The following is a 20,136-nucleotide window of genomic DNA, read 5'->3' as shown; positions in this document are numbered from 1 at the left end:
CTGCTCGGTTAAAAGTTGAATATAATTTATACTAAACCTTTGTACTTATGATTACATTTTTAATGTGTATAATTTTCTTAGTTGACATAATTATACATGCAACATTATTGCTAAGTACTCACTATGTTTTTATTTACTCTCCATATTAGCTTTGTCACAGGCCAAACTTTATAGACCTTTGACAATAGAAAATAATATGAACATTTAAAATAACACACACACACACATATATATATACATATATAGAGAGAGAGAGTGGCGTTTTGGTGGCCGAGCACCCTGCAGGCCGCAATCTCCCACCGTGGAGTATAGCACTGCGATGTGTGCATGCCTTTTTGGTCAGAGATATATGGTAGCTGCTAATTTGAAATACATCCGTGCTGTGGGCTGCTGTGCCAGTGTTGTACGTGGACCTCGGGTGCGCTGGATACGCAAGCACGTCATGTGCTTGCTGGGCTGATTTAAAAGTAGCACATGTTGGTGGCAGGTAAGGGCTGGTGCGACATTAATACTGGGCCCATCTGGCGCTGCAGGTAGCTTAACGCTGGAAGCGGTGTCAGGCCATTCATCCCCTCCCAGTTCGTGGCTGTGCGGCGCGGCGTTTCGCCATGGATGGCCTCGAGTTCTTCTTTGGGGAAGCAGAATCAGGTAAGACCCAATCTCGCGTCCCTGTTTCTTGTGCCGTAGCTTACCCCGAAAAGGGAATCATTCTTTTGATTTGGTGCTCTGCTCCTTGATTTCGCCCCGGTTCCTTCTTGAGTTCTTCTTCTCCCTGATGTTGGTTGTATCTGACTAGATGAGAACTGTGTATGTGCTGCAGATTAGTTCCCAAGACTGATGCGGGTGATATTTTGGGTGGCGGATTCGATGTTATGGAGTCTGTTGTTGCTTCCATCCATGAAGTTCGCCGGCGCTCCTCTGATGTGATTTCTTCTAAGACGATGGGGGTGGAGGCGAATGTTGGATCATACCACAACGGTGGGAGTGAGGTCGTTGGTGACTCGAATGATATGGCGGCACATAATACGTCCACTGCGTCCACTGCATCTATGGGAGACGAGGGAGATGCAGAGGGTGTCGTCGTCAACGAATCAAAGGCCTCCTGTTGGACACGACGGTAAGACACACACACACACACACACATTTTTTCATTCCTTTTGCTGTTAGGCCAGAGATTGTACCTTCATGCAATGGCCTTTGCTGTAAGTCAGAAATTGAATCTTCCTATAATAACAATTGCTGTAAGTTCAGAGATTGAATCTTCTTGTAAGTTCAGAGATTGTACCTTGCTGTAAGAACAAACGCATGTACAGAGTTCACCCCATGTAGAAACAAATCTTTTTTTCCTCTTATAGCATTCTTGCTAGTTTGGAACCATAATTTTTACAATCAGGTGTCATGCAGCTAGATCATATTTATTGATTCTGTATCAAAAGATCAACATTATTTTATCAGAAAACCCCCTGTTTTATATCCGTCTTGACCAGTAGAGAGTACATTTTATGCCACAGCCCTAGCTCTGGCCTTTGCTTGTCATTGCATATGCATCCATGCATCATCTTAAATTCCAGTAAATTGAATTGAGGAAATTCTCAACCCTCAGAAATCACCTCAGAAATAATCAACATTAAAAAAATCTCTTCAAACAAGCCCAAGAAAATGTTCCTGTTAATATTTGGAAATATTGGCAAGAGATAAAATTCAAACCAATATTTTTGGAATCTCAGGAATATTTATTTTGGGCCCTTGAATTAATCCAATAAATATTTGAATTGGACTTATATTTATTATTTAATAAATATATGTTCAATAATTCTGGAATTTGTTGTGTGGTTTGGGTTAAAGACCACTTAGTTCGCACAACTATTTTCATGAAGTTTTGAAGTGGTTTAGTATTTTGCTAAATCAGAAAACAAAGACAGAAATAGAAAACAGAAACAAATAAAAAAGGAAAGCAGAGAGAGAGAGAAGCCCACCTGGACCTTACCTGGCGGCCCAAGTGGCTGGCCCAGCCCACCTGGCCCCTTCCCTGTCGTCTTCCTCCTTCGCCAGGAGGATGGGCGTGTGGCCGCCGTGCGCGCACACGCGCCCCGGCCACCTCCTGCTTGCCGCTTCCCCGACCCCCCTGGAGATGCCACGCACCTCCCTGGCGCCACATCCACTTCTCCCTCCGACCCTATCCTCCTCTGCTCTCTCTCCCTCCCGCGACCGAACACCACCATCGCCGCCGCTCGCTGCCAACGCGCCCACCGAGCTCGCCTGACCTCCCCACCGTATCCCTAGGCTCTGCCGCAGCCCTGCATGTCGACGAGAAGAACAAAACAAGCCCCGGGACCCCCTCAGCCTCGCCATCGCCGTCGTCCTCATCCTCGGGAGCCGACCACCGCCGTCGTCGATTCGCCGGCCACAGGACATCCCCGAGCAAGCCGAACCCATCATCGTGATCACTGTGAGCTGCACCGTCGTTTCCACCTAACCCCGCGGCCTAGCGCTCGCTGTAGCGCCGTTTTCCATGATGCCCGAAGCACGCCGCCGCACGAACTCGTCGCCGACGAGGCTCCGGTGGCCAATCGGCCCCGTTCATATGCCCGTTGGCTTTGTGAGAGCCTGCAGAACGTGTAGGTGCTACCCGTTGATCCTCCCGTGCACGGTGTTGTTGTTTTCATCGGCGCCCGAACTCCGGCGGCCGCAACCGAGCTCGCCGCCGTCGACTCTAGCCACCCCAGGCCCGGAGACCACCACCATCCAGCGCGCCATCGCGCCAGCTCTCCGTAGGGCCAAAGGGCGCACCGAACGGTGCACGGTAGGAGAAACCCGAGCCACCCCGGTGCGTCTCCGCCGCGTTTTTGGTCGTCGCCGGTGAAACTCCGGCGAGCCAACGTGGCACACTTAGTTAACACTAATGACGCCATTAGCTGATCACTGTGCCACTGACGGATGGGCCCCACGCGCTAATTAACCCCGGAATTTATTCCCTGTTTAACTTAGACTAACCCACCGGGCCCACATGTCAGGTTGACTTTGCTGACGAGGCAGTTGACTGGGCCCACACGTCAGCGACCCTAACCAGCACTGGTTCACTGACTAGTGGACCCCACTGGTAAGGTTTGACCCGGGGCAGCCCTGTTGACCTGCTGAGGTCAGCATGACGTAATGCTGATGCAATAATGTAATTTCTGGATTTATTTCTATTCAGGAAATTCCAGAAAATTGCCTATACTTCTAAAAATCATAGAAAATCAACCGTAACTCCAAATGAAATAAATTATATATGAAAAGTTATCAGAAAAATTCAAGGAATCCATCTGTACCATTTTCATGCATGTTTGAACAATGTTTGTCCTCTGTTTTGGACAAAACAAATAAAGGGCATTTAAATAATCATATATGGAGTTGGAATTTGAATCTTGTACAAACCAACTTCATTTAAATCATAACTAGTTGCATTAGCTCAATCAACAGCATATTGCCATGTCATGATCATGCATAATATTGTTGCGTCGCATTAATTGTGTTCTTCCTTGTTTGCCGGTAATTGTCCCCTCTCGGTAGACGCTGCTCCGACGCTGTGATCGTTGACACTGATGAAGACTCAATGTTATCTTCAGAAGTGTCAGGCAAGCACAGCCCCCTTGTTCGTTCCGATACAAGCCCACTCTCTCGCTCCTGCTCTCTTTTACTGCATTAGGACAACAACGATTCATCTGTTACTTGTTGCGGTAGTTGAACCCCTTATCCTCTGCATGACCTGTCATTGCCACAGTAAATAGATGAAACCCACTAGCATGAGTAGGAGTTGTTTGTGCCTTGATGTGCCTACTCATTCATGCTTGTTTGTCATGCCTGCTATTGCATAGAGTTGTGTCAGGTCTGATTCATCGGGAATGGATCGGAGGTGTGTGAACATGTCCTACTGTGTGTGAGCTAAGTGTGTGAACACGTTTTGGTGAAGGTAGCGGTGAGAGGCCATGTAGGAGTACATGGTGGGTTGTCTCATTGAAACCGTCCTCAGGAACTGAGTTCTGTGTCTGTGATCCATGAACAGCTACTACCACTCATTGGGATCCTTAATTGACCCTCTCGGCTTCTTAATCACCCTAGTACTCTGTCCAGGAGTTGCAAGTAGTTTCTGGTGTTTGTAGGTTATGTGTTGGCGGCCGTGCGTAGCGCTGACCCTAGGGGTGGGCTATGATGCGGTAGATACACCGTGGCACGGTGTACCGGGCGCCCGTTTGGTGTCTCGGGAACCCTGTTCACATCGTCCGGGGCCGTATGTGGAAACCTCGGCCGGACTCCCTGCGGATGGAACCTGGATAGGCGATAAACCTGGACTAGAGACTTAAGTGTTTAGGTAGGCCGTGGCCGACACCCTCGTTGGGCTTCCGCTTGAAGGTTGCCGAGTACATGTCGTGTAAACGACGGTAAGTGGTGGGAGCGTGTGTGAAGAAGTACACCCCTGCAGGGTTATCAATATCTATTCGAATAGCCGGATTCCTCGGATATGGAAACTTGGACCCCTTGCATACTTCATAGACAAGTGAAAGTGGATACTCTAAAACTCGCAAGATAAGTGTGAGTGCTATGGATGGCCTTCTCGTAGGGAGACGGGAGCGGATCCATAGTGGTGTATTGAATGGTGAATATGTGGACTCGTGTGCGCCACCTCAAAAGAGTTGCTTGCAATCGTAGTTCAGGTTAGCCACTGAGTCAAAGCTGGCTTGCTGCAGTTAAACTCCACCCCCCTTGTTGATACCGATGCATATGTAGTTTAGATCTGATGTAAGTCTTGCTGAGTACCTTTGTACTCACGTTTGCTTAATTTATGTTTTGCAGAGAGATTTCAGTCTCGCTAGTAGTTCCGCGTGGACTTCGACGTTTAGCTTGATACCTCAGCTACGATCTTGTGCCCTCGGCAGGATCTGGTAGATAGTCAGGCTTCTTAGCCTTTTTCATTTGTAGATGTCTGTACTCAGATATGTTAAGCTTCCGCATGTGCTTGATTTGTATGCTGTGATTGTTGGGTCATGAGACCCATGTTTGTAATATCTCGCTCCTCGGAGCCTAAGGAATAAATACTTGAGTTGTAGAGTTATGTTGTGATGCCATGTTGTATTTACACATATCTAGCATATTGTGTGTATGATTGAAATGCTTGGTATGTGTGGGATCCGACAATCTAGTTGTTTATCCTTGGCAGCCTCTCTTATGGGGAAATGTAGTCTAGTGCTTCCATGAGCCATAGTAGTCCGCTACAGCCCGGTTCACCGGAGTCCTGCTAGCCCAGCACTACTGCTCAGGACACTTGACTGCCGGCATGTGTTTCACTTCGTTCCTGTGTCTGTCCCTTCGGGGAAATGTCACGCGGTGACATCCGGAGTCCTGCCTAGCCTGCTACAGCCCGGGTTCCCGGAGTCCTGTTAGCCCAGTGCTACAGCCCGGATTCACACGCTGCTGACCGACATGCTCGATATGATTCATGTATGCCTGTCCCCATAGGTTAGTGCCGCTTTGGTTTCACGACTAGCCATGTCGTCCCGGGTTCTCTGTCATATGGATGCTAGCGACACTATCATATACGTGAGCCAAAAGGCGCAGACGGTCCCGGGCCATGGTAAGGGGACACCTGTGGGAATACCGTGCGTGAGTCCGCAAAGTGATATGAGGTGTTACCGGCTAGATCGATGTGACTTGGAACCGGGGTCCTGACAGCTTTGGTATCAGAGCCTGACTGCCTGTAGGATTACCAAGCCAAACCGGTCGAAGTTGTGTCTAGAAATGCTTTAGTTATGTAGGGGAATTGATTGTTGCAGGGAACGTAAGGCTCTTTTTACTCCTTTACCTTATGCCCTCTGATCTGAGTCATTCTCTTCTCATTCTACGCGGGTTAAGAAACTAGGCCTTCTCATCTATCTATCAGGATGACGTGTTACTAAACCGTAGTTGCCTAGGATTGTTGAGTTCAAGCCTCAGTTCAGTTCCTACTACTTCCATATGTCATAGCTGGCCTCAGAACTTTGATTTTGTGATGTTGAGTGGTTATGCCACCATTTTGCAGGATGTCTCAAATCATTTTGAGCATTTACAGCCGTTATGCTATCCGAGTCATCCCAGGTTCCTAAACAATCTAATGCATTTGCAAATCCTTTTCTCCTGTGTTCGATGTCTTTTGGGCCAGATTAATCACACTAACCAGTGTGTTGAGGTATTCCATTGCCTCGATATATATGTTGGAACTATTATTATGACCCTAGTTGTCCTAGAGAACCACCCAGTAACCTAGTAATGCTTTGTGTCCCTAGTGTGATGATTCTGGCCACCATTCTTGAAAGCATCCCGTGATGCCATTTAGTAGTAGGTATTTTATTCCTGGGTTCTTGAACCCGAGATTCACCCTACTTACCTCATGTTGATAGTGTTGCTAGTTCCTTTAGGATATTAGTAACCTTTGCGATAGTCCTCGAGGTCTGTGGTATTTCCTTATTCCAAATACTATGAACCACTTATGGCAGAAGTTTGTTGTATCAAAAGATCACAACCAGAGTGCTCTTAATGAGTTCTCCATTCTACATTGTGAATCTGCCAGTCCTACTTATCTGCATGGGTTGTCCGGAAGAAATGTTGAGCTTTGCTCGACATACTAATCTATGCATCCACAACTCAGAAAATTATATGTTCCTTGAGTTGTTCCTCTTCAGTTGTAATCCGACCATCCCCTATCAGTTGATAGCCAAGAGTATGTGTGCATTTGTGTTCATCAATGCCTTTTATTCTTGTGGTCTGTCAAGCCATTCTATTCCGGAATGACTAGGAGAAACAAACTCAATTACCTCATCCATATCCAGGATTGGGTCAAAGTAGTTGTGTTCTGCAGAACAAATGCCAATCCAGCTTTTGCTCTGTTCTACCCTGGAGTATTACCCCCTTTATGTCAAGATTGTCATGAGAATTGCACCCTCTCTCATGAATTCTTGACGCAGTGATACTTATTACCATCATTTTTCATTCCTCGGTCCCGTGTTGTCGCAACCGGAATGCCGGCAAGTGAACCATGATGTGTGAAATCAATACTCCTAGCAACTAGTTGCTAGGTAGCTAATGGACAATAATTTCTTTCTTAGCGTGTTGGTTATTGAATCATCATCCTAAGATTGATCGTGCTACCTAGTCCACTTTTCCTGGTGCACTCTTCGATCAATGAGTTAGGATTCACTATTTTGATCATATCATCTTGCCATGAAAAGCAAGGTTGTTCTCGAGCTTAGTAACATATCAGTGGTTCGTGATTTTCCGAATATCTTCTCGGAAGTATTACCAGGTTGTCCCCTGACTGTTATGTTGAGCTCGTGATCAAGTTGGTTTTCCTCTAAACCAGCCATTCTCCAAGAATCTGTGTTGGATACCCTGAGCTAGTTGGTTAAGCTAAACAACAACTTGGAGAGTTGGAAGATAAACGCTTGCCTAACTTAGTTCGTTCTATGGGATATCCTTGTGTGCGTGTGTGTTGAAGAGAGATGATATCTTCATCGATTGTTCCTCGTGATCGGTTGTTGAATCTATTGTCTTGTCAAAACCTTGATTTGGGTGTGGGCTATCGTCAAATCAAATTAGAACCAACGATGTTCATAATGTTGTCTTACATGCGGTTGTCCCTCGAGCATACACCATTATATCTTTTGGTCTGACCAATACTATCACATTGTTCACATGATGGTGGAAGTCCAGTGATATGGAAATACCGATGAGTTGTTCTTGAGCCCATCAGCAGCATTTTGTCTCCCCCCATGATTCATGTTGAACGCTACACTAGTATTGGAAACTTTATAAGCATTATCTTCGTGTTTCGTTCATGAAGCATATGTTTGGATGAAAGTAGTGACTTCCTCTAATTCATGTGCATATGTTGCAAGTTGCCGCCGTGAATTTGGGAAAGTTTGTCTCGCCTTCTCTGGAATCATTCCAAGTCAGTCATGCATATGTGCGAAGTATTCTGTGGTCTGGAGACTTGCAACCTTCATTCTATATGAATCCCTAGCACACCTTCATTTGTGGATGTCTGTACTCAGATATGTTAAGCTTCCGCATGTGCTTGATTTGTATGCTGTGATTGTTGGGTCATGAGACCCATGTTTGTAATATCTCGCTCCTCAGAGCCTAAGGAATAAATACTTGAGTTGTAGAGTTATGTTGTGATGCCATGTTGTATTTACACATATCAAGCATATTGTGTGTATGATTGAAATGCTTGGTATGTGTGGGATCCGACAATCTAGTGGTTTATCCTTGGCAGCCTCTCTTATGGGGAAATGTAGTCTAGTGCTTCCATGAGCCATAATAGTCCGCTACAGCCCGGTTCACCGGAGTCCTGCTAGCCCAGCACTACTGCTCAGGACACTTGACTGGCCAGGCATGTGTTTCACTTCGTTCCTGTGTCTGTCCCTTCGGGGAAATGTCACACGGTGACATCCGGAGTCCTGCCTAGCCTGCTACAGCCCGGGTTCCCGAAGTCCTGTTAGCCCAGTGCTACAGCCCGGATTCACACGCTGCTGACCGACATGCTCGGTATGATTCATGTATGCCTGTCCCCATAGGTTAGTGCCGCTTTGGTTTCACGACTAGCCATGTCGGCCCGGGTTCTCTGTCATATGGATGCTAGCGACACTATCATATATGTGAGCCAAAAGGCGCAAACGGTCCCGGGCCATGGTAATGCGACACCCGTGGGAATACCGTGCGTGAGGCCGCAAAGTGATATGAGGTGTTACCGGCTAGATCAATGTGACTTGGAACCGGGGTCCTGACATTTTAACACCGTTTTGTGGGGGAAATGCAGTGTTAGGATTGGCAACGCGCCAGAAGCGAGGGATGCCAACCCAAGCAGAGTCCCTGCCCGAGAGGCTTTGATGCGAGATTATGCAGACAACAAGGTTGGCACTGTTGTTAACCCGACGCTCGGAACTAGCTTTGACACAGTTGAAGAAGCATATGAGTTTTACAACCTATACTCCTGGGAGATTGGGTTTGGCGTCAGGTATGCCAAAAGCAGGCTGAACGTCCATTGGAAAAAATGCTTGCAGGAGTTTGTGTGCGCGTGTGCGGTGAGGATGATTCATTAATTCAAAAAAGATAAATGTTTCCCCACGCCTACTTTTTTCATTTTTATGCTCTCATATCTTATGGGAAACTACGTAGGGCAAGCCATTGCAATCGAACATCTGCTCGACGAGATGTGGATGTCCCGCGTTGATGCGGGTGCTTAGATTGGATGATAAAGGATGGTACATATGTGAACACAAAGCAGAGCACAACCATGCAGTCTTAGTTAACTGTATGGAGAAGCTACACTGAAAATCGCACCGGCACATAGATAGATACACCAGAGACTTGGTGAAATAGCTGAGAGAGAACAATATAATCCTGAGCAAGGTTTACAGTGTGGTTGGCAGTTTTTTGGATTTGTGAAGGAGGTGCCATTCACAAAGAGATCTCTCAAAACTCTTTGTGGAAAACTTAACAGAGAGCAATCGGAAAATGATGCCACAAAAACAATAGAGGTGTTCAACGCAATGGGGGCTGAAGATCCTGAGTTCAAATACGGTGTGCAGGTTGATAGTGATGGTCGAGTCAATACTTTGATGTGGACAACGGGGAGAAGCATCGAGCAGTTTAAATGTTTTGGCGATGCTGTCACGTTTGATACGACATACAAAACTAATCTATACGACATGCCGTTTGGCCTCTTCGTTGGTGTCAACAATCACTTCCAAAGCATTATTTTTGGAGGTGTGCTGATGAGCGATGAGAAAATTGACACTTTCAAGTGGATATTCACAGAGTTCTTTCAGATGATAGGAGCGCCACAACCACACACAATCCTCATAGGTATTTCAAGAAAATGTTCTCATCTATTTAGGAGTGTTGATCTTCCTTCTAAGCTTGATGTGAAAATGTTTTCCCCCTGGAATGTGCTGACAGAAAAATGTTGTTTTCAGACCAAGCTCATGCAATGGAGATTGCCATAGAAGATATCATGCCACATACAACACATCGGTGGTGCAAATGGCATGTGTTGAGGAAAGCAAAAGAGTGCCTTGGGCCACCGCTAGGCAAAGGTAGTGAGTTCAAACAGGAGTTCAACAAGATGGTGCATCACATGGTTAGTGAGAACAAATTTGAGGACGGTTGGGCATGTATGCTTGAGAAGCACGGTCTACAAAATAATGTATTTCTCACACAAATATATGAGACTCGGATGAAATGGGCTAAGCCTTACTTCATGGATGTTTTTTGCGCCAAGATGGCCAGCACACAACGGAGTGAAAGTGCAAACCATTTGCTGAAAGGATATGTGCCACCAGGATCCCCGATGCACCTTTTCATCAGGCAATATGAGAAGATGCAAGTTGATAGAGATTCAGAGGAAAGTTATCAAGAGAAGAGAACGAAACTGGTAAGGTTAAGAACTTTTGTGTGTTGTACTTTGACGAGCAAATTATATTGACATGAATCAAGTCCCGTTGTTGACGAAATATCGAAAGGTAAAAACACATCATAATGATATGTCTCCACATGCAGGGTGGTCTTGTGCTGGCTCAGAACCTAGAGATACATGCATCAAAAATTTATACGAGGGCCATGTTTGAAAATTTTGGTGAGGTGATATATGAATGCGGGTCATATGTTTTGATCGAAGTTGTGCCTCGTCGTGAATACATAGCGAGGCATGTAAAGAAACATTCAAGGGACAAATGGTGTAAAAATGAATTCTGCATCCAGGTCAACAAGTCGTGCCGACGAATTCAAGTGTGAATGTGGAATGTTTGAACATTTTGGCATGGTGTGCACCCATGCACTGAAGGTGTTTTTTTCTCTTGTTATTCCTCTGTTGCACATACAAGACAAATTATCGACGAGGGCAAACAAAAAGCGTATTTTTTGACACTGATCTTTTTCTCTTGTTCTCAGGTAATGATTCAGCTGGGTCTGCAGGAGGTTCCAGCCGGACACATAGTGAAGCATTGGACAAGGGATGCAAGGGATATACTCCCTCCAGAGTTTCTGCGTTACCAAAAGGACCAAGGTGCAAAGTGCCTCACAGTGTTCAGATAGCTTTGCGGCGCCATCAAAGAAGAGACCAGCGGGGCGCCCTACGACAAGCCGCGACAAAGCACCATATGAACAGCCAGCTAAGAGGAGTAGGTTTTGTTCAATCTGCCGGGGCCAAGGGCACAAGAGCACAACATGTCCGCAACCGAGGGGGGGGATCTTCCAAAGGCACGAAGGAAGTCACCTCGCTGCTCCAGGTGAAGTCTGACAGACCACAGAATGAACACCTGCACCAACACGGCCAAGGCAGATTTCTATGGTTGATTTTATCTGTTTTCTATGCTTGAAATATGACAGTTTCATGTAACCGTGCTTGTGTGGATGTCAGACTGCTAGAGACCACTCCACATATTACTGAACCTCTATGGAGATCTCTGTGTTTGTAGTATCATTTGCTGTCGGAGAATTAGTTTTATTTTTTAGGTGATCAGAGAATTAGTTGGGTATGATGTGTTTTCCATTGTGGAAATCACTTGCTTGGACCTTTTTCATTTTGTCAGTGACCAAACTGTGTTCATTTGATTGGTGTACCACTTGGATGAGCGGCAAGTGCTGACGCCTTTCCCTGGAACGAACTGAGGATGAAGACGAAATCTCGATCTTGTTTGAGCTAGGTGCGGCTGCGATGGAGAGCCATCTCTCCTATAAATAGCCGACGAGACCAAGGCAACGGCAGGATCCTCGACGTTCGACCCAAACGGCTCCCTGTCGTCGCACATGTTGACGAAGTCAAATCCGGTGCCGTGTACATGAGTCTGATATGATGCTGTGCTACACTGCTGTACCCGCTCGTGTACGTCTGCCCACAAGGTTTATTTAAAAAAGCAAATACAGGCGCGTGGCAGCGGACTCTCGTATGAATACGGTGAAAATACGGTAGCGTCTTAATGGGTTGGCACCGCTCGCAACGAGCAGGGACGGGGCTGATTCCGGCCTGCAGGTAGCTCGGCCACCCAAGGCCATTTTCGTATATATATATATATATATATGAAAATATATTCAATGATTAATCCAATGCTATTAATTTGTCATTTTCAACGTTAATAACTTTTTTAGAAACTTCGTCAAAGTTTACAAAGTTTGACTCAAGATAAAGCTAATATGCAAAATAAATAAATAAACAAAGGGAGTAATAGATATAGTCATCCTTTTTTATACAATTATTATGTGTATCATTGTAAAATACATGTGCTAAACTTAAACAGTTTCGTAATAAAAGCCTTCTTGAGTTATTTTGACTTTAAATTATCGCGTAACACAAACCTTCAAGAATAATTTTGACAAATGTATAAACTACATAGTATGAATTGTGTGTGTGTGTGACCACATCTTTAAATGTCATGGTACAAATCTCTAAAGCATACCACCAAAAGAGTATCTCAATAGTAGTTTCTAGTGTATGATTAACTAAGCATATTTATAGAAAATTTCTAAATTATAAGTTGAACTGTTGGCATTAATTCATATTTCATGGTGAAATGTGTCTTGTAAATTACCAGGGTTTCAGGAATAAAGTTGAATGTATCCATGCTATGTACTTTCTATTGAAATAACATCACTTGTAATAAATCACCTCACACATAATAATGTTGTGGATTTTACTATTTCTGTGGACATCCAACTTGATTATGTGTCACTAGTATAAAAACGGCCTAATGCTAAGCACATTAGTATCGGTTTGAATTTGAGCCGGCACTAATGTGTCCATTAGTGCCGGTTCGAATGGCTTGGCGGGCGGAGATAATTAATACCGATTCATGGCGAACATTTAGTACCGCTTCGTGCCACGAACCGGTACTAAAGTGGCTGTGGCATGCCGTGGCCTGGATGGGGCCCCACCAGCACCTTTAGTACCGGTTCATACCACAAACCGGTACTAGAGGTTTTTAGTTGCAGCAGTATTTTAGTCCCACCTCACTCCTCTAAGAGGGTTTTTACCACCTTAAATATGTTACTTCTCAAACTATCACAACCACTTGCTCTTCATTGAACTCTATGTGTAGAATTTGTGGCCACAATATGAGTTTTCTCCGGTTTCTAAACCGGTGAGGACTCATATTGTCAATTCAGATTGTACACAAAAAGATCAGCGATGATCAATGTATTTTTGATGTATTTCTCTATAAAGAAATATAAGAGCATTTAAATAGGTTTCAAAGCCACGTCGTCAACTTTCAACCCTTCTGACATAATTTGATATTTTTGATTCAATTACTGATTTGTTTTGAGCTAAATGACCCTGGAATTGAAAAGCACTACAACTGAACTCTAAAAAGGTTGAAACTTGGTATGGTATCATCATTTCACCCACATGGCATGTGCAAAAACTAGAGATGGTTACAGCAAAAACTGGATGCACTTCGTGTACAAACTGGACACTCTCTTTCGAAGTATTAGGGTTCCGAACGAAAAGTCATCTGTTACACCGGCTATTCAAAATTTTAATAACTTATTACAACTCCGGACTTTTTGTGCGTTCATTATGCACCATTCAAAGCCACGTCGTCAACTTTCAACACCTTCAGACATAATTTGATATTTTTGATGCATTTACTGATTTGTTTTGAGCTAAATGACCCTGGAAGTGAAAAGCACTACAACTGAACTCTGAAAAGGTTGGAACTTGGCATGATATCATCATTTCACCAACATGGCATGTGCAAAAAAATAGAGATGGTTACGGCAATAACTGGATGCACTTTGTGTACAAACTGGACACTCTCTTTCGAAGTATCAGGGTTTCGTATGAAAACTCAACTGTTACACCGGCTATTCAAAATTTTAATAACTTATTACAACTACAGACTTTTTGTGCATTCATTATGCACCATTCAAAGCCACGCCGTCAACTTTCAACCCTTTCTGACATAATTTGATATATTTTTATGCATTTACTGATTTGTTTTGAGCTAAATGACCCTGGAATTGAAAAACACTACAACCGAACTCTGAAAAGGTTGAAACTTGGCATGGTATCATCATTTCACCCACATGGCATGTGCCGAAAAGTAGAGATGGTTACGAAAAAAACTGGATGCACTTCGTGTACAAAATAGACACTCTCTTTCGAAGTATTAGGGTTTCGGATGAAAACTTATCTGTTACACCGACTATTCAAAATTTTAATAACTTATTACAACTCCGGACTTTTTGTGCGTTCATTATGCACCATTCAAAGCCACGTCGTCAACTTTCAACCCTTTCTGACATAATTTGATATTTTTGATGCATTTACTGATTTGTTTTGAGCTAAATGACCCTGAAAAGCACTACAACTAAACTCTGAAAAGGTTGGAACTTGGCATGGTATTATCATTTCACCCACATGGCATGTGAAAAAAAGTAGAGATGGTTACGGCAAAAACTGGATGCACTTCATGTACAAACTGGACACTCTATTTCGAAGTATCAGGGTTTCGGACGAAAACTCATCTGTTACACCGGCTATTCAAAATTTTAATAACTTATTACAACTCTGGAGTTTTTGTGCGTTCATTATACACCATTCAAAGCCACGTCGTCAACTTTCAACTCTTTCTGACATAATTTAATATTTTCGATGCATTTACTGATTTGTTTTGAGCTAAATGACCCTGGAATTGAAAAGCACTACAACTGAACTCTGAAAAGGTTGAAACTTGGCATGGTATCATCATTTCACCCACATGGCATGTGCAAATAAGTAGAGATGGTTACGGTAAAAACTGGATGCACTTCGTGTAGAAACTGTACACTTTCTTTTGAAGTACCAGGGTTTCGGACAAAAACTCATCTGTTACACCGGCTATTCAAAATTTTAATAACTTATTACAACTCCGGTCTTTTTGTGCATTCATTATGCACCATTCAAAGCAACGTCATCAACTTTCAACCCTTTCTAACATAATTTGATATTTTTGATGCATTTACTGATTTGTTTTGAGCTAAATGACCCTGGAATTGAAAAGCACTACAACTGAACTCTGAAAAGGTTGAAACTTGGCATGATATCATCATTTCACCCACATGGCATGTGCAAAAAAGTAGAGATGGTTACAGCAAAAACTGGATGCACTTCGTGTACAAACTGGACACTCTCTTTCGAAGTATCAGGGTTTCAGACGAAAACTCATCTGTTACACCGGCTATTCAAAGCTACGTCATCAACTTTCAACCCTTTCTGACATAAATAAAGCAAAAAAAACTATATAAAAACTACTCAGAAATAAATAGAAGAAAATAAGTAAAGCAGAAAAGAAAAAAAAACTATATAAAAAACTACTCAGAAATAAATAGAAGAAAATAAATAAAGCACAAAAGAAAAAACTATATAAAAAAACTACTCAAAAATAAATAGAAGAAAATGAATAAAGCAAAAAAGAAAAAACTATATAGAAAACTACTTAGAAATAAATAGAAGAAAATAAATAAAGCAGAAAAGAAAAAAATATAAAAAATTGTTGGGGCGCTGTCCTGTGGGCCTGTTGGGCCTCGGGCATGGGAATTCAGGCCCACAAGGGCCAGCAGGCTCACAAGGTAGCGCGCCATAGTTAGGCCCAGAAGCCGGCTTTATAGAGGAGCTCGAAGGAGCAGCCGCAGCTGGGTTTATAAACCAGTGCGGCTGCCCTTCGCCGGACGAGGTGGGACTAAACTTTCTCCACCGTGGGATGGGAGCGCACCCACTTTAGTACCTGTTCATGGCTCCAACCGGTACTAAGGGGGGGGGGTTATTTAGTACCGGTTGCAGCCACGACCCGGTACTAAAGGCCTGCCCTTCCCGCCGCTTGGCCTAGCCAAAACAAGCCTTTAGTACCGGTTGATGGCTCCAACCGGTACCAATGGCCTCTCCTATATATACAACACTTACGAAAATTTCAGTTGGTTTCAGTTATCTGCTTCTTCGCGCCCCGTCGCCGAGCCCGTCGCCGCCCCCATCGCCGAGCCCGTCGCAGCCCCCGTCGCGCCATAGCGCGACCCTGTCACCGTCGCCACCGCCCCAGCCCGCCCCCGTCGTTGCGCGCCGTGCCGCGCCGTCATCGCCGCCCTCCGCCGTCATCGCTGGTCGCCCCCGTCGCGCGCCGCGCCCCAGCCCGACCCCATCGCCGCCGTTGCCGCCCCAGCCCGCCCCCGTCGTCGCCGCGCCCCAGCCCGTCCCCTATAAGAGATCGACCGTGCCCCGGCACTGCCGCGCGTCGACGGCCTCACACACACATGATTTTTTTTTTTCTGTTTTTTGTTTTTTAGATTTTATATATACTTTTAGTTTATATAAACGTTAGATTAATGTCAAATGTTAGATGAATTAGATAGAAATATATGTTAGATATTAATGTCAAATGTTAGATGAATATTAGAATTAGCTAGATATTAATGTTAGATGAGTTAGTTTTTTTTAATACTTTTATAGTTATAGATTAATTAGATATACTAGCCGTCAACCCGTGCGTTCGCACGGGCTAGCCAATAAAAATGAGTTCTAATTAGAATTTTATGTCCTATAATCAAATTGAATTCATCAGGTAGCCTGCACAGAAACTTTTCTCCATTCTTTTACTCTTTCTTCCATAAATTATAGTAAAATTGGTACAGAAATATTATTTGTTGGTAATATTATAAATTATACAAACAAATAGGCATTGGAAAATTGAGCATAAAAATGTCATACTTGTTAAATATTAGACCATGTTGTTGCAAAAATTGCTATCTCTGTTTATTCTAGTCTTGTTCATAATTACAATGTGCAAACTTCCCTATGCTGTATTTTTTTTTCAAAACCATGTACCATGGTATCCTGTGCAACGGTCCTAATGAAGTAAGAATATAAATTTGTTTACTATTTATAAACTTGTACTATTTGGCCGAGGATGAGAAACATTTGTTTTATCGTTCAATAACCACATAATGGAACTTCAATAAGAAACAAAACAACACACAATTTCAAATGTGTCCTATTTATTGGTATCTTGTATCAATCCGGTTTCAAAACTCCAGTACAAAAAATGGTCAAAATGTAATGATCGCCAGATCAAACCTGTTGTAGGCTATTGGACAAACTCCTTCTGGACTCTGAAGCATAACTCCATGCACCATGACTATGACAAAGGTGCAGATCAGGACGCTTGAAACAACCGCTTTTACGTCTTTCTGTATAACTTTGCTCCATCTTTCTCAAGTTCGAAGAAGGTCAGGTCAAGATCGTGCTGGCAAATCGACTATATAGGTTAGTAGCCATAGAAGAAAACTACATAGAATTCTAGTGCACTAGTAGAAAAAGGGTCAAACGTGAAGCACATTAGTGCCGGTTTGAATTTGAGCCGGCACTAATTGTACCATTAGTGCCGGTTCGAACGGCTATGCATTAATGCCGGTTCGTGTTGAACCTTTAGTACCGGTTCGTGCCACGAACCGGTACTAAAGGGGTGATGGCAGGCTGGCGTCAGGCCGGGGCCCCATGATCACCTTTAGTACCGGTTCGTGTCACAAACCGGTACTAAAGGGCTAACCTTTAGTACCGGTTTGTGCCACGAACCGGTACTAAAGGGGTCTGACCTGTAGTACCAGTTTGTGACACAAACCGGCACTATAGGGCAATTTTCAAACTCTACCCCCCGTGTGTCGCCATTTTAGTTCTGAAAAAACCAAAAGAAAATGATAAAAACTTCAAAAAATAAAATCCTTCGAGAGGTAGTTATATTACGACATCTACTAGTTAGGAAAATTTGAAAACTTAAATTTGGACATGTTTTGCAAAAAGTGTAGGGAAAATGTAAAACGGCTATAACTTTTGCATATGATGTCGAAAAAAACGTATAATATATCAAAAAATTCAGCACGAAAATACCGGGACATGCGCCGCTGAAGGAAGACCTCCAAGAGATCCATACCGGTGACCCCGTCACGGATAAGCTGGACCACTCGCTCTACCAGCACCCTCACCTGCGCCTTCTCCTCCAGGAGCACCTTCAAAGGGGAGGGTTTCCTCACTCGGTCCATGGTGAAAGGAGGGAGGCCGGTCGACTGCCCTGGCGTCGACTGGTCTTTGCAGTAAAACCAAGTCGACTGCCATCCGCGAACTGAGTCGGGAAGAATCCTGGCTGGAAAGGAGCTTTTCCCTCTCATCTAGACACCAAGACCCCCACACATCTGAATCACTTGAGTCCTCTCGTCACTCGGATTAGCTTTTTTCACCGTCTGGGAGCGACAAGTGAAAATGTGCTTGAAAAGGCCCTAGTGAGGCTGACAACCCAGGAAATTCTCACACAAAGAAACAAAAGCGGCGAGATAAACGATTGTGTTGGGAGTGAAGTGATGGAGTTGTGCCCCAAAGAAGTTCAGAAATCCTCGAAAGAAAGGGTGAGGAGGCAAGGAAATTCCACGGTCGACGTGGGTGGCAAGGAGAACGCGCTCACCCTCCCGAGGTTGCGGCTCGGATTCCTTCCCCGGGAGGCGCGCCGATTCATAGGGGATCAGCCCTCCTTCGGCTAGGTCGTCGAGGTCTTCTTGGGTGATCGTTGAGCGGATCCAGTCGCCCTGGATCCAGCCCTTCGGCAGGCCGGTTCGCGAGGAGGATCCGCCCCGACTGGTCGCCTTCCCCTTCGACCTCGCCGTCGCCTTCTTCGCCCGCTCTAGAGCCGCCGTGTTCTCCTTCCCCATAGTCGCCGGCGAAACGCGTACGGAGCGGTGGCGCTGGAGCGAGAGCGAGCGCCGCGAGGGAGCATGAAGAGGAGAAGAGATAATGGGGACGCAACGTTCGAAGAGACCCCGGTCCGACGCCTTATATGAGGCCGCTTCCGAGTGGCTGACTGGTAGGCCCGGGCGACCCTGTCAAATCCCGTAACGATCGCGCGCGTGATACATGGCGAAAAAGGTGGCTCGGGGATCGAGGCGGCTCCGCTCTATCCCATCCGATTACTGCGGCCTCCCCCGTCCCGCGCACTTCCCAAAATTCGGATCCCGCGAAATCTGCGGGCAGCAGAACAACTTGTCAGACCGAAGATCTCCTCCGCACCGTCACTCGGAGCCTTTCGAGTAAAGAAACCCACTCGACAAAAAGCTAAGAATGGATCAAGGCGACTGAAAAGGAAGTTGCTGTCATCACTCAGGATTCATTGATCCGAAACTAGATATGCTCATGCCATGAAAAATGAGTCGGGAAAATTCTCAACTCCTTCCCCACTCAAACCTCGATCCATTCAGGGGCTAATGACGAAGCTATGTACCTAGGGTAGGGTCATGGACCTGTCCAAACTGCCCTACCCAAGGACATCTCTAGAAGAAATCACCTTTCAATCGACTTGGAGGTGTTCCACTCGACAGACTCGAAGACACTCGACCAAGAAGCGATCACTCGACCAAGACCGAACCACTCGACGGCCAGGAGACCTAAAGGCACTCCGCATGCTAACGGTCGGTTATTTAGTAGCCTTTATGGTCATCATAGTACTTTATTAGGGGCGTTACCAGTAACGCCCGACCTTAATGTATTTAAAACCCTGCATAACTGAGGGCCGGAGGGGTCCGGCGAACTCTATATAAGCCACCCCCCTCCTCAGTGTAAAGGGTTCGCACCCCTGTAAACCATACACGCATAATCCAGTCGACCGCCTCCGGGCTCCAAGACGTAGGGCTATTACTTCCTCTGAGAAGGGCCTGAACTCGTAAACCTCGTGTGCTTACAACTTCTCCATAGCTAAGATCTTGCCTCTCCATACTTACCCCCCTACATTACTGTCAGACTTAGAACCACGACAATGAGCGGATGCCTAACCCGCCCCCAAATCAAACGTCACTTGAACGTTTCTTCACACCACCATCGGGGCATTTTTCTAACCCAATAGATAACATGATAGCATCGGCAACACAGCTGGCATCTATTCCAGTCGAGGGCGAGTCGCCGGTTGCGGTGGAGACCTGCTACCTCTTGAGCTTGCGTTGGATTTCCCCGAAGAGGAAAGGATTATGCAACAGAGTAGCGTAAGTATTTCCCTCGGTTTTTGAGAACCAAGGTATCAATCCAGTAGGAGGCCACGCTCAAGTCCCTCGTACCTGCACAAA

General features: G+C 45.0%; 1 protein-coding gene and 1 pseudogene across 1 annotated transcript; both read left to right on the top strand.

Annotated features, from left to right (window-relative positions):
- The first annotated feature begins 608 nt into the window (after nt 1-608).
- LOC147963683 (protein FAR1-RELATED SEQUENCE 5-like) lies at nt 609-10,070 on the top strand (annotated as a pseudogene).
- Nucleotides 10,071-10,294: 224 nt separating this feature from the next.
- On the top strand, nt 10,295-11,106 carry LOC147963682 (protein FAR1-RELATED SEQUENCE 1-like). The gene is made up of 4 exons (XM_087529662.1): nt 10,295-10,447; nt 10,573-10,670; nt 10,774-10,855; nt 10,963-11,106. The coding sequence occupies exons 1-4, from the start codon at nt 10,295-10,297 to the stop codon at nt 11,104-11,106; spliced, it is 477 nt and encodes a 158-aa protein (XP_087385788.1).
- The last annotated feature ends 9,030 nt before the right edge of the window (nt 11,107-20,136 follow it).

This window comes from Triticum urartu, chromosome 6A (assembly GCF_056163025.1).
Source record: "Triticum urartu cultivar PI428250 chromosome 6A, HENAU_Tu73, whole genome shotgun sequence".
NCBI lineage: Eukaryota > Viridiplantae > Streptophyta > Magnoliopsida > Poales > Poaceae > Triticum > Triticum urartu.
The sequence above is the reverse complement of the archived record's forward strand: the minus strand, read 5'-3'. Positions and strand labels throughout refer to the sequence as shown.